The following is a 13,495-nucleotide window of genomic DNA, read 5'->3' on the forward strand; positions in this document are numbered from 1 at the left end:
GTCATCAATAACCTGGTGGTCACTCTGACAGAGCTCCTGCATTTCTCTGTGGAGAGAGGAGAACCTTCCAGAAAGACAGTCAGACCAGTCAGATCTGTGTGGTTGAGTGGCTAGACAGAAGCCACTCTTCAGTGAAAGACACATGACAGCCCACCTGGATTTTGCCAAAAGGCACTTGAAGAACTCTCAGACTGTGAGAAACAAAATTATGTAGTCCAATGAAACAAAGATTGAGCGTCATGTCTGGAGGAAACCAGGCACCACTCATCACCTGCCCAATACCATCCCTACAGTTAGCCATGGTGGTGCTGTGGGGGTGTTTTGCTGCAGTCAGGGTGGAGGGAAAGATGAACGAGAGATCTGAAAATGACTGTGCATTGATGCTCAACCTGGACCGTGAGAGGTTCTGCAAAGAAGAATGGGAGAAACAACCCAAACATAAGTGTGCTAAACTTGTAGCATCATATTCAAAAAGACTTGAGGGTATAATTGCTGCCCACTTCAACAAAGTAGTTCTGTGGACATTTCCACAGCAGGTTAGTCGGTCACCCTGACACAGACAGTTGTTTGTCCTCTGCTTGAATAATATAGATACTCCGCCAACCCCCAACCCCAATTACATCTTTGTTCGCAAGCCATCATTTTGCTATTATGTAATAAAAGTGTGATGTAGCCATGTAGGGTACAAGGTGTATTCTAAGAGGCCTTTTGCCCGGTAGCTTTCTTATTACAGTACAAAATGAATATGATTAGCGTAAGTATATTTTTATTCGCAGGTTTTGTCAGTCTGACCCATCTCCTCCAGGAAGAAGGACAGTACCGGTATACTCATACAGGAACTCATAAGTGTTATTTAATCTTACACAGGGTTATTGCTTCTCGGTCATCATGCAGAAAAAAATACAAAAACCTTTGATAATGTAGACACACTAGCACACCATTACTTTGAATTTGTCACGTGAATGTTCATGAGTGAAACAGAACTTCTTATTTCAAAGGTTTTACCTGATTAGTTTATGAAACGGAATATTTTTGGTTAACTTCAACTGCAGCGTTTTGCAGATTAAGTACAAGCCACTTCAAAGTATAACTTTAAGAGTCCTTAGTGTGTGTGTGTGTATATGTGTAGTATGTATGTTGCACTTACCAATTCAACACATTTTTTTTTTCACCCAACTTGGATGTCAGGCCACTTTCTAGTTTGAAGTAACAAATTATTAAAGTTAGCTAATGTTGATTAACTTGTGACAAATTCACTAACTAATCATATAACTAATTACATACCACTACTTAGGCGGCATCATTTGCCATTGTTGGTTATCATTTGTCATTGATCAGTTATTTTAGATTTTAGCTCAGGTTGTGTTTGTCTTCAAGTGAGAAGAAATCTGTTACACTACAAGTGAAGTGGGAAACTGTTCAGTGGGATTCTCAATATACAGTGGCTTGCCCCCTTGAACTTTTCCACATTTTGTCACATTACAGCCACAAACATGAATCACTTTTATTGGAATTCCACCTTGTCTTGGTAGGTTTACAGTTGTGCCATACTCCTTCCATTTCTGAATGATTGCTTGAACAGTGCTCCGTGGGATGTTCAAGACTTGGGAAATCTTTTTGTAGCCTAAGCCTGCTTTAAATTTCTCAATAACTTTATCCCTGACCTGTCTGGTGTCTAAATCTAATCGAGAATCTGTGGCAAGATCTGAAAACTGCTGTTCACAAACGCTGTCCATCTAATCTGACTGAGCTGGAGCTGTTTTGCAAAGAAGAATGGGCAAGGATTTCAGTCTCTAGATGTGCAAAGCTAGTAGAGACACACCCTAAAAGACTGGCAGCTGTAATTGCAGCAAAAGGTGGTTCTACAAAGTATTGACTCAGGGGGCTGAATAATTACGCACACCCCACATTTCAGTTATTTATTTGTAAAAAAAAAAAAATGTTTGGAATCATGTATGATTTTCTTTCCACTTCTCACCTGTACACCACTTTGTGTTGGTCTTTCACGTGGAATTCCAATAAAATTGATTCATGTTTGTGGCTGTAATGTGACAAAATGTGGAAAAGTTCAAGGGGCCCGAATACTTTAGCAAGCCACTGTAAGAACTGTATAAACTGAAAAAAATGAATTGATATCCAATTAAGTTAAATAACACTAATTAATCAAAATATTTACATAGTGAAATTATGACTTTATGCATCACAATGTCATATACAAATAAATATATATCTTTGACTGCTATCAGTGCTATTGTGCCATATTTTCCTTTATCAGTTTTACTCTTTGTAAATATGTGGAATAAGAGTAGGAATTTGTATAAGATGTTCGATTTTAGCAGGGCAGCAGCCGGTGTTGTTTATACCTGAAAATATTTTTTAGCTTTCCTGTCTTCTCGCCACTGTTCTAGCTACATAAAGCTACTAAAAATATTAAAAATGTATCTTTAAAGCTCCAGGTTAGGTGGAAGATGGTGTCTCTTGTTTTTGAAAAATCCTTCTGAAACCGCAGGAGACATTATACAACTGTTCTTGAGGGCTGAGTAGCACTCTTGGCCGTGTGTCTGTATTGTGATCCTCAATTCATCCATTAACAAATTAGTTCTAGTAATAGTTTTATAATGAAGGGGAGGTATATTTCTAGCAGACACACTTACATAAACTGTGTTTATCTAAGTAAGATATTATTAAAAACATACAGACATTGTCTGCATTATTTTCTAAATGTCACATATGGAAAAATAGCTTGTATGATGCTGAAAGCAAATCATTGACTGTGTTTGCATGATGTTTTCTGGGTCAAAATTTCAAAGCGTAAATGGAGCAAATTACATGGTTAATATTGTCAAATATGACACACATACATTCACTATCCACCTCCGCAAGTGGAGCTATTCACTTGTTTGTCCTGTCAAAACTGTAGCAGATTTGCTGGCAACAATAAAGTTGACCTACAAATCAACTTGTTTTGAGCCACACTACATGTTGCTGGAAAGGAAATTCCATTTGATGAGATTGTTGTAAAAGATTTAAAACTTGTCTTCTTTTTGCCAGGATTTGTGCGTTTCCTAGAGGGGTACTACATCGTGTTGATCACGAAGCGCAGAAAGATGGCTGATATTGGGGGCCACTCCATCTACAAAATTGAAGACACCACTATGATCTACATTCCCAATGACTCAGTCAGAGTTACACACCCCGATGAAGCAAGGTATTGTGTTACTCTGTCTCCCATTTATTACCTTGAGGCCACTCTATTTAAGTACATTACTGTATGATTTTATTAATTTTGAGTATGGAAATTTTCAGAAATAATAAAATATCTTGAAATGCATTTGTAGCAAAAAACAACAACAACAACAACAAAACGCTTACTCTCTTCTGCTCACACCCACAATTGTAGTCTGGCCAAAAATAGTGTTGTCATACAGAATGTGCCAAAATAGGAAAAAAACAACAAAAAACCCCACAAAACAAAACACAAAGGCTGACTCATCCACTACCAGTGGACAAGGACTGAAGCTTTTCTAATAGTGGCTTGAAAAAAACCCCCCCCATGATTTCACACATGTACACAATTTTAGTGTGAAAACATTATTTGACCACTTGACTGAGGAAAAGGTGTATCAGGTATTTTTAAACCACCCAAAATCCCCAAATTGTATAAAACAGTGGAAAGTCTGACAAAAGAGGAAGAATCTCTCAAAGCTGAAGAAATATTGATGAGTGCATTGTTATATAGTATAATAATAGCATTCCCATTATTATATATACTATATATATCATATGCTAGTATGGTCACCACTTGCCAAGTTGTAACTATTTGTTCGCTTTGATTCATTAGTTTAACTTTCTAGTGCAGCAATGCAAGTCTTGTTGCTTAGTAGCCATCTTGAAATACACCCAAACATTTATTTGGTTGTTATTTTGAGGCTCTGTCCAAGTTAACCACTGTTTTTGCTATTGCTGTGCATTTCGGTTCAGGAGTACCTGAATGCAGTAGATGAAATGATAGCTGTTACACTGGATGTGCAAATTAAAAATGTTTTTAAAAATAGATTTCTTCTGACAGGTATCTCAGGATCTTTCAGAATGTGGACCTTTCCAGCAACTTCTACTTCAGGTAAGACAGTTTGTTATTCCAAACTCTCACTATTAGAAGGATACAGTAACTTGTATATGCACAAATTACGTCAGATTATAAATGCTGTTATCAAGGGGGCTTTCAGCACACTCCCTCTAGGCTTATTTAGTACAAGTGCCCTTTGAATTTTACAATATCGCATCACACCAGACTAAACACGTGTACCGATGCCCTGCTCAGCTTGAAGGCTAGGAACAACTAAAAAGCATTTCTTGACCTTGTGGCCTTGGTTGGGAAAGGAACTCTGGCTATGGCCTGGAGATTTAATTTGATAATATGAATCATTTTCTAACAGTTTTTGCAGTATTAAAGATGATAAGAGGGGAAAAAACCCTTTCCAGTGAGGAAAATTATCTCAGAGGTTTGAAATGAGTGATTTGCTAATCACTCATCTGATTATATAGTATTTTAAAACACCAACATAACTGCTGAAAGATATGTAAAACATTGTGTTTATGTTATAAATTTGCATTGCATTATGGTTTTACTAATATGTGGGGAAAAAAGAATTTCTGTGAGTGTATAAAGTATTGCTTGGTGTAATAATGGTGTGCAGCACAGGTTGTACTTGATTCATATGACTTTGCTTTTATGCTCTTTAGTTACAGCTATGACCTGAGCCACTCACTGCAGTACAACCTGACTTTGCTGCAGAGACCTTATGAACAATGGTCTTCAGCAGCTTCCTCTACTGAGGAAGAGGTACACACACAGAGCAAGCAGGACAGCTTTGACATCTTTGAAGATGAGGGTTTGCCTACAAAAGGTGAGAGGAGTTTATCTATATTCCTTTCATTTCTTTTCTTCATTGTATTGGCTGGGGAGGAGCTCATTGGGAGACACAAAACTATGATTTCAATCTGGAGAGGGAATACATGTTGTACCTGAAGTATATACAGTTGGGTCCATAATTTGTTATTTATTTATTCAAAAAATGCTGTGGTAGTGTACAGAGGTAAAACCACAAAATATATGGAATTTGCATATATGATTGCTAGTGAAACAGCATTACTATTATTTATTGGTAGTGTGTGACTGCTGATAGAAGTGGGAGAATAAATTGTGAATTGTACAGGGTTTTACTCTCTGCTCAGATTCAGACACATGCTGCAAAACTGATCAGACTGCAAATGGTTAATGATCAAAAAAGTATATTGCTGAGAGTTTCTCAAGCCAAAGAAATAGGATATTCTTCAATGGACAAATCAGTCAGCTGATCTTAACCCAAGAGAATATACTTTCCAGTTATTGAATACAAGTCCAAATGCAGTGAGACACAGCAACTTAAGGTGGCTACATTAAAACCTAACATACCATTAAAGTCACAGATACTCTATTTGGGAAATACTTTTATATTCTTTGACACAGGATTCGTGCCATTTATGACATATTTTGTAGTATACCAGTAGATAAAATTAATCAGTTATATAACTATCACTAAATATGATCTTTATGGTCTGATGAGCGTGACTGATACCAGTCCAGAAAAATGCTTCAGTCTTCTTTTTTTTTCTCTCTACAGTGGTTTATGGCCTTTACAACGAGCCTTACTACAAATATGTGTGGAACGGGAAGCTCCTGGAGCGAGTCAAGGACATAGTGCATCATGACTGGCTTATGTATATAATCCATGGATTTTGTGGCCAGTCCAGTATCCTTTGAGCATCAGCTGTTTATAGAATTATTTAGTGTTTCCTTTTTAATTGCCATGACACACTTGCTATGCTTTTTATGGAAACCATAAAAGAATATCCTCAAGGTTAGTACCTTTAGTGCAGCGGTCCCCAACCCCCGGGCCATAGACCCGTACCGGTCCGTGAGTCATTTGGTACCGGGCCGTGACAGTTGAGGCTCGGGTGTGAAATTTATGGTTTTCAGGGCTTTTATTGTTAACTAGGTTTCCCTGGGTTTTTTCCCGTGTTGTAGTTGTGTCTTATTTTGAAAGGAATATTTTTGCGTTATATTACCATTACCATAGTAACCAGAGAGCATTAAGGGGCAGAGAGGAGGATGTTACTCAATGTTGTTGGCACATTTCAAGAGGACGCTGCTAATAAAGTTACACAATTACACCGTAAATTTGCGCTTATTATTGTATTTACAAAATACCACCGTTTTTGTCTTGGTCGTATCATTTTATTTTGTTGTATTTATCCGTGACACTTTAAAGGTCGGTCCGTGAAAATATTGTCTGACATTGAACTGGTCCGTGGTGCAAAAAAGGTTGGGGACTGCAGCTCTAGTGCATTCTTTTAAGTAATAAAGTTAGTGCCATGTTGAGACTTTGTTGGGATGCATCTGTCAGCACTGATCATTTTAACCAACCACATAGATGCAGCTGCATGCCAGGGAGTCTGTGTCTTTGATTTTCTTTTTTTCCCTTTTTGTCACAGCAAAAAGAACAGGGAACTGCTGTTATTTTTATTTATTTTTAACGGTAAAGGATTGCTTATTTGAAAATTAAGTGAATAACTGATTACTCCATGTGTGAAACTACACCCAACACCACAGAAGACTCTCACATTGTTATCCTTTGTCGATACTTCTCATCTCTCATTCGCAGCACCACTTGTTGAACTGTGCTCAGCCCCCACCAGATCACGTGGATCACACTGTGTGATTCATCACAGAACTGCACAAGCAATTATTTGGTTTTTAGGGATTTAACAAAGCAAATATCAGAGCGTATATACACGGGCACTTTCAGAAGTGCTCGGGCTGTTATCTGCAGGGAGAAACAACACTGTGCATATTAAACAGATGAGTTACACGTGCTTCTTTCTGGAGACGTGCCTGTGTTTTGTATGAATTATGAATACTTTTCTTTTTTTTGGTTTGTTTATGAGCTTCAGTCCTTTAGTATCATTTTCTTTTAAGTTTTGAGTACACACCAGCAAATTTTCTCTCCATGAATAAATTCTCCTGGATTTCTTTTTATTCATTTATTTTTTGTGTTATTGATGCATGGGTAACTGCCGCAGAGGGACTTTGCACTTGATTACCTCTGATTTATGGGAGTAAAAGTCAGCCTCAGGTTCAGTTTTCAAGTTTTAGTCATTCACCATTGTGTCTCGTTAAGCAATCTTTCCTTATTTTTGTTCAGCCAATATTAATAACGTTAATGGATGTTCAATATACAAATACTTTCAAACCAGATTTATCTTGTTTTTTGTCTTTAGCCACGTTCTGTGAGTCTTCTGCAGATAAACACAGAAGTGCAATAACTTAATATGCAATCAGGCCTGTTGCTGTTGTCTCCCTCTTTAGGCAGCCTGCTGCCGCTGTGGCAGTGTGTGGGTGTTTTGAGTTTATCAAATTCCTGGAAATTGTTTGGCATTCAGTCCTCTTTTCTGAGTGGATGAAAGGGCCACTGGGTGCAACAAGAAGAGACTCACCAGATAGGAAATATGCAAAACCTTTTAGCAGATGGGAAGACACAGAAATGCACTAAAAAAGATGTGGAATGGTTCAATCACGAGCTATAAGTAAGGTTTCTTATTGGTTTCTTAATATTGGTAGAGGTGGGATGAATCGGAAATAAATATATTTCCCAGGTTCATATTCTAACTACAAGTGAAACTGTCATCATTAAGAGCTAATGTCAAAGCATGACTGCTATGAATGAAATACAATTTTAAAAAGGATTTTTCTTTACATTTTACTAATAATATGTGTTTGTTTCCACAGGTCATTGTTAGGCTGTTAGGTCTATATTGGTATTATTATTATTTTTCCTTTACCGACCACCTACAGAACTTCTGATCTACGGCCGACCGGTTCACATCACCCTGATTGCCAGGCGCTCCAGCAAATTTGCTGGCACCCGTTTCCTCAAAAGGGGAGCCAACTGTGAGGTACAGAAGTTACCAGGGTAACTCGGAGGAACAGATAGTAGAGGGTGGCATCAGGGCCACAAAACAGATTGAGATGACTCTGGTTAATCACAGGGGGTTAATTGGACACACTTTCTCTTTTTGGAATGGGAGTGAGTGTCTTTGAGATGGGATGTTGTTCAGTTATATCCTTTTTTTCTGTAGGTAAAGAAGATGAAGAGTTTTCTTGCCCAGATATGTAACAAAATATGTAACAAAAAATCCCCCAACAATTTCTAGTATTTACTGTTCACATGACTGTAGTAGGAAAACTGAGAATGAGGAAGGTAATTGCAGACCGAATGTTAGAAGTCTTATATTAGAATGTTAGATGAAGAACATAGACATAGACTTTATTAATCCCACAGTGAGGAAATTCAGTGGGGATACAGCAGCACAAGAGTCAGTGAAAAAGGAAGTGAATTAGAGCTATATTATAAAAAAAATAGCAATAGAAATGAAAAATAATTTAATTTTTTAAAAAGCCCAAAAAACTGTACACCAGTAATTTCTGTTACTGGTAAAATGGTTGTTATACACAGGAAATAAACTCAAATTATTTTTTTCATATGTACATATACATACATAAAGTGCAGTGGGAGTGTTTATATAATATATACACGTAAGTTGTACGTTCAGTTTTGAAATGTTTGCCATGTGAAAGGTGAAGAAACACTTTGATATCTTATGATAAACTACAGCACTGTGTAAAGCTTTGAGCCTCCCCTCATTGGTTCACAAGGCGATGGCATCGTAATTTTTACATTAATCTTGAGCAAAAGCTCTTCAAGCTTTCTGAAGTTCATGCAAAGTTTTTCTGTCCATTCTTCAGTATAGCAGTGACTGTCTACAGCCATCTATAAAACACAGGAGAGGTGGTTTTAGTGCTGCATTATAGTCATCATGTCAAAATTGATGGAATTATGAACACAGAAAAGTGCTATGTTATTTGGATCCATCATGCAATACCATCTGGAAAGTATCTGATTGGCAACGGCTTCATTTTTCTAGCATGACAATGATCCCAAACACACTGCTAATGCAGTGAAAACATACCTGGGCAGAAAAACATCCCGGATAGTCCCAGTGCCCGGACCTTAACGTTACTGAAGTAATGTGAGATCATCCTTACAGAGCAAAAAACAGCGAACACCCAAAGAATAGCTCTGAATGTTCTTCAACAAGCCTGAAGAACCACTCCTGTAGACTACATAAAGAATTTAGATTTATATAATTGTATTATAATAATTGTTTTATGTTCTCTAAAGACATGTTCTTGGGTTTCCCAATCATGCCGAAGTTTATCATTTCTTTTTTGCTTTTCTCATTTTTTGTTTTATTTTGTTTTTTTTTCAGGGGGATGTGGCTAATGAGGTAGAGACTGAACAGGTCGTCCATGATGCCTCAGTTATGTCTTTCACAGCAGGGAGTTACTCCTCATATGTCCAGGTGCGAGGCTCCGTCCCACTCTACTGGTCCCAGGACATTTCCACCATGATGCCAAAACCTCCAATTCGATGTAAGACTTCTTCTTTACACTTCAGCATCAGCAGCTTTTGTTGTAGGCTGAAATATGTAACATGTGGTGAACTGTATATGTATTATTTTTGTCTTTTGATACTTCAGAAGAAATAAGTCATCGAAGAAAAGCTACATTAAAATAAGAGAATATATGTAGAGTATACTGAGGCCATTCCTTTCAACTATTGGCAAAAGATTAAAAAAAAAATAAGACTGTGAAGGCAGGATGGCCCCTTTTGGCTTCAGCTTTGTATCCGTCCTATTTCATTATAAGCAGGATAAAAACACAAAGCCGTGGCCAGAGGGAGGTGATTAGGTACCGAGACTGACGGTGAGGACAGCTCTGTGTGTGGGGGTGTACACACAGGAATAGACTGGTGTTTGCATGTGTACAATGCCTGTATTAGATTGTAATCTTTTTTTCGTTTGGTTTGCCCTTTAATTCATCCTCAGGTGACATTTACCTGTGAAAGATAGACACTGAGCATGTTCCTAAGATCTCTCCGTGTGTCATCTTCCCTCATCGTCCTGCTTCCACTTTGATCCTTCAAAACGGTCCTTATCTGACATTTCCTAAATGTTTCCCCAACCCTTCCACCATCAGTTTAACATTTGACCTGTTTACGTGTGTTAACAGTTTTCTCAGTGCATGGCATACTTTTTCCCCTCCATCATATTTTTGCCTCCACTGAGGAGAAGTAATATGCCATCTAATTAAGTGGTTGACGCAAACTAGTAGTTTAGTTTGTTGAGTCTTTAATCCTGTTCCCAATAGGTCTACTATTACTGGGGATTTCATTTTTAATAATTAAAAACACTTTAAGATCAATTTTAAAATTAAAATCACTAAATTATTCATTATTTGTTCCAGCTGGACTTTATTTTTGTACATTTCACATCTTTGTGCTTCCTGAGCCTTCCTAATTTTGAGTTAGGTGAAACTAAAAAGCTGTCCTGCTCACATTAGCCCATGTTTAAGACGAGGAAAATGTTGCTTTGTTGTTGACTGGAGAGAAAGACATCTTCACTGGTGCATAAATGTTTATAGAAAAATTATATTTAAATAAATTATTGGTGTGCCAGTATAGCTTGCTTTCATTGATGGTACAACAAATGAAACTCAAAAATCAGTTTTATTTGTTTCTATTTAATAATATAGGTTATTATTATTGTGGAACCTTTCATATTAAATAACTGTCCGTCTCCAGGTCACTTATGTTGGTCAAAACAAATATGTTCTCTGTGGTAGGCTGATACACACATTTATTGATTGGACCATAATCTAAATTTTACCTAGGGCATCAAATTGACTTGGCTCTAATCAAAAACAGAACAAATCTTGGAATACTTGAAGTGGTCTGAAGAGCTTAAAATGCACTTTTGGGTATTGGATCAATCTCCTTAATAAATAAATGACCAACATGTGACATTTTTGTCACATATGTTTAGTTGGGTTCTTTTTACTTACTTTTAGGACCTATGTGGAAATCAGTTGATATTTTTTTCTGTTTTTCTGCTGAAATTTTAAAGGGATCACAAATATCCAAGCCCATTGTCGTAGCTGAATCTAGGTCAACAACGTAGCTAAGAGACATACTGGACTGAGTGCATGCAGAGTAGAGAGCGTCTATATTACACAATGCATCTCTCCTTGCCCCATCTCTGATATGTCAAGACTCATTATTGCATAATTGAATCCTTTAGGAGATGACCTTAGTTGACCGCTGAAGGAAAGTCACCAATGTCATTATCCAAACTCCCCTCCCAAGGTGCACAAGCGCTTTACATAAACTATCATCCTTTGAGGTGTGAGCAGTGGAAAACATGACGATTAAATGGTTTTGGGGAGAAGCTGAAAAAGGTGACATTTAATTTATCAGTTCTGACACACAAGCAGCTCTGTGGGATGAACTGCAGCACGATCTGACCTATTTTCTTAAGTCTCCTTTCTGGCAGCCGCACTAGTCCAATTTGGCAACGTGTGCAGGTGTGGGGTTGAGCATTAGTGGCAAGTAGAAGCTGTAAATGTGCTTTTTAAAAGAAACATTTAATAGAAAAATGAAAATGCAAAGGTTCAGTGCGGTGTTAAAGGTCGTCTGTTAAAATAGTCACGTGGAAAAGTTTTAAATTCAAAAAGAAAAGTATAGATACAAAAAATGTTAAGAATACTTGTTTTATTACAAATAAGACTACATAAACATTGGAGTGAAATCCAATCAAGTACTTTTACATTTTAATCAAAAAAATAATTATGTGCTTTATTGTTTTCTGTTTTTTAATTGTAAACCAGTTAATTTGGAAATTAATGGATAACAACAATATTTAAATTTTGACATGAAAAGTATAATTTCAATTAAAGAGCTTTCACACAAAGGTGTATTAACAGTTACAAACATTAAAGATGATTTTGGTAACTACCAGTACTGTTAATTTATGGTTGTGACATAAAACAAACATTGGGTGCTGATCTAATACATTTCTTAAGCCCTTTATGTAGCAGAAATATTTTTAAAAACACATGAATTGGGCTTGGTCTAAATTGTTTGTATCCCTTCTTGTAAATCCTGGATTTACTCCATGATGTAATGCCAGGGTTCGATAGAGGTATTGCTCTCTATATCAGGAATACGTCTTAGTAAAATTATTTTAAAGTTATCATCAGATCTAGGGCTGCTCAATATAACGATATACATCGGATGACGATATAAAAACGTCCATTGTTTCATTTTACGCTATCGTTTGTTTCGCGGTGTTGCAAAATAAACTGTTTACGGTAATATTTTTTCATCGTTTTGATGGTCACTGTAGTGGCTATATTAATTTCTTAAAGTTCTCTCTTTTTCTTATATTTAATATAACCACACTACAGACGGACAAGCGCCTGTTTTTATGCGTTGTGGTTAGCAACAACGACGGTAACACCATCGCGTGTCCGCTTGTTTATGTTCCACATAAACCTTTCACAATAAAGCTCAAGATCCTGTTGAGACTTTTCAAAATAAACTGAGTCACGTGAAAGAGCAGATTATTTACGGATGAGAAGTAAAAAAAGAGCCGCCAGGTGCTAAAAACGTATGTCTAAAAATGTATAGTTTCATGCATCTGTTAAAACACTCGACTCCAGGTACATGACGCGCAGCTGGAAACACTTCACGCAAGTCGAGTGTTTTGTTCATATCGCACAGCCCTAATCAGATCTCTATTATCAGATCTCTTTGTCATGTCATGCCTTGACGCATGCTCAGTCATGCAGGCACAACACAGCGGATGGCTCTATCATAGTGATGTGTGATGGATAAGAATTTAAGCATTTAGTCAAGTGACTCAGATAACTTCTTTTTCATAGCAGCTAGACCAAGTGTTCCACTGTAGTGTATTTGGTGGTGGTGGTGATGTAGGTCTCTCAGTGTTGTTGCTACTTTTACCTCAGCTGTGACAATATGCAATATTGTTTTGAAAAATAATTTATATTGAGGTCAATAAAGTTGTGTTATATTCTTGTGAGGACCCTTAAATATTTAACCATTAAAATATTTTTTCTGTCTAATTTTGCAGTGGACCAAGCTGACCCATACGCCTATGTAGCTGGCCTCCATTTTGACCAGATGCTACAGCGCTTTGGCTCACCCATCATCATCCTCAACTTGGTCAAGGTAGGGAGGTGCTGAAATAAGTATTCCAAAATGTGTTTAATGACACAAAAATACAGTCATTAAGTAATAAAATCACTTACAAGCTATTTACTATTTACATAAATTCTTGTGATATAAATAAAATCACATCTCCACACAGTTATGCAAGTATGCAGACTTCGAACGTCTTAGTTATTAAATTAATAGCAGATTTGAATGTACCTGTGAATCCATTCTAGGGCTAGAGAGTTCACGGTTAAATTTTTCCAGTGCTACAGTTAATTAGCACTTTAGGGCACATCTGCAACACAATGCTTTCAGAGAAACAA

The 13,495-nt window shown here is 37.1% G+C and overlaps 1 protein-coding gene across 3 annotated transcripts in view; it reads left to right on the forward strand.

Annotated features, from left to right (window-relative positions):
- The window catches only part of fig4a (FIG4 phosphoinositide 5-phosphatase a), a 56,187-nt gene that overhangs the window by 5,406 nt on the left and 37,286 nt on the right, over positions 1 to 13,495 (forward strand). For all 3 annotated transcript variants that reach the window (XM_082506760.1, XM_082506762.1, XM_082506761.1), the window contains 7 exons: positions 3,052 to 3,208; positions 4,070 to 4,120; positions 4,744 to 4,907; positions 5,664 to 5,792; positions 7,895 to 7,995; positions 9,370 to 9,532; positions 13,090 to 13,187. In XM_082506760.1, the coding sequence (XP_082362886.1) occupies positions 3,052 to 3,208; positions 4,070 to 4,120; positions 4,744 to 4,907; positions 5,664 to 5,792; positions 7,895 to 7,995; positions 9,370 to 9,532; positions 13,090 to 13,187 (863 nt within the window). The remainder of the gene's footprint in view (positions 1 to 3,051; positions 3,209 to 4,069; positions 4,121 to 4,743; positions 4,908 to 5,663; positions 5,793 to 7,894; positions 7,996 to 9,369; positions 9,533 to 13,089; positions 13,188 to 13,495) is intronic.

This window comes from Aulonocara stuartgranti (genome assembly GCF_965226115.1).
Source record: "Aulonocara stuartgranti genome assembly, chromosome: 15".
NCBI classification, from domain to species: Eukaryota; Metazoa; Chordata; class Actinopteri; order Cichliformes; family Cichlidae; genus Aulonocara; species Aulonocara stuartgranti.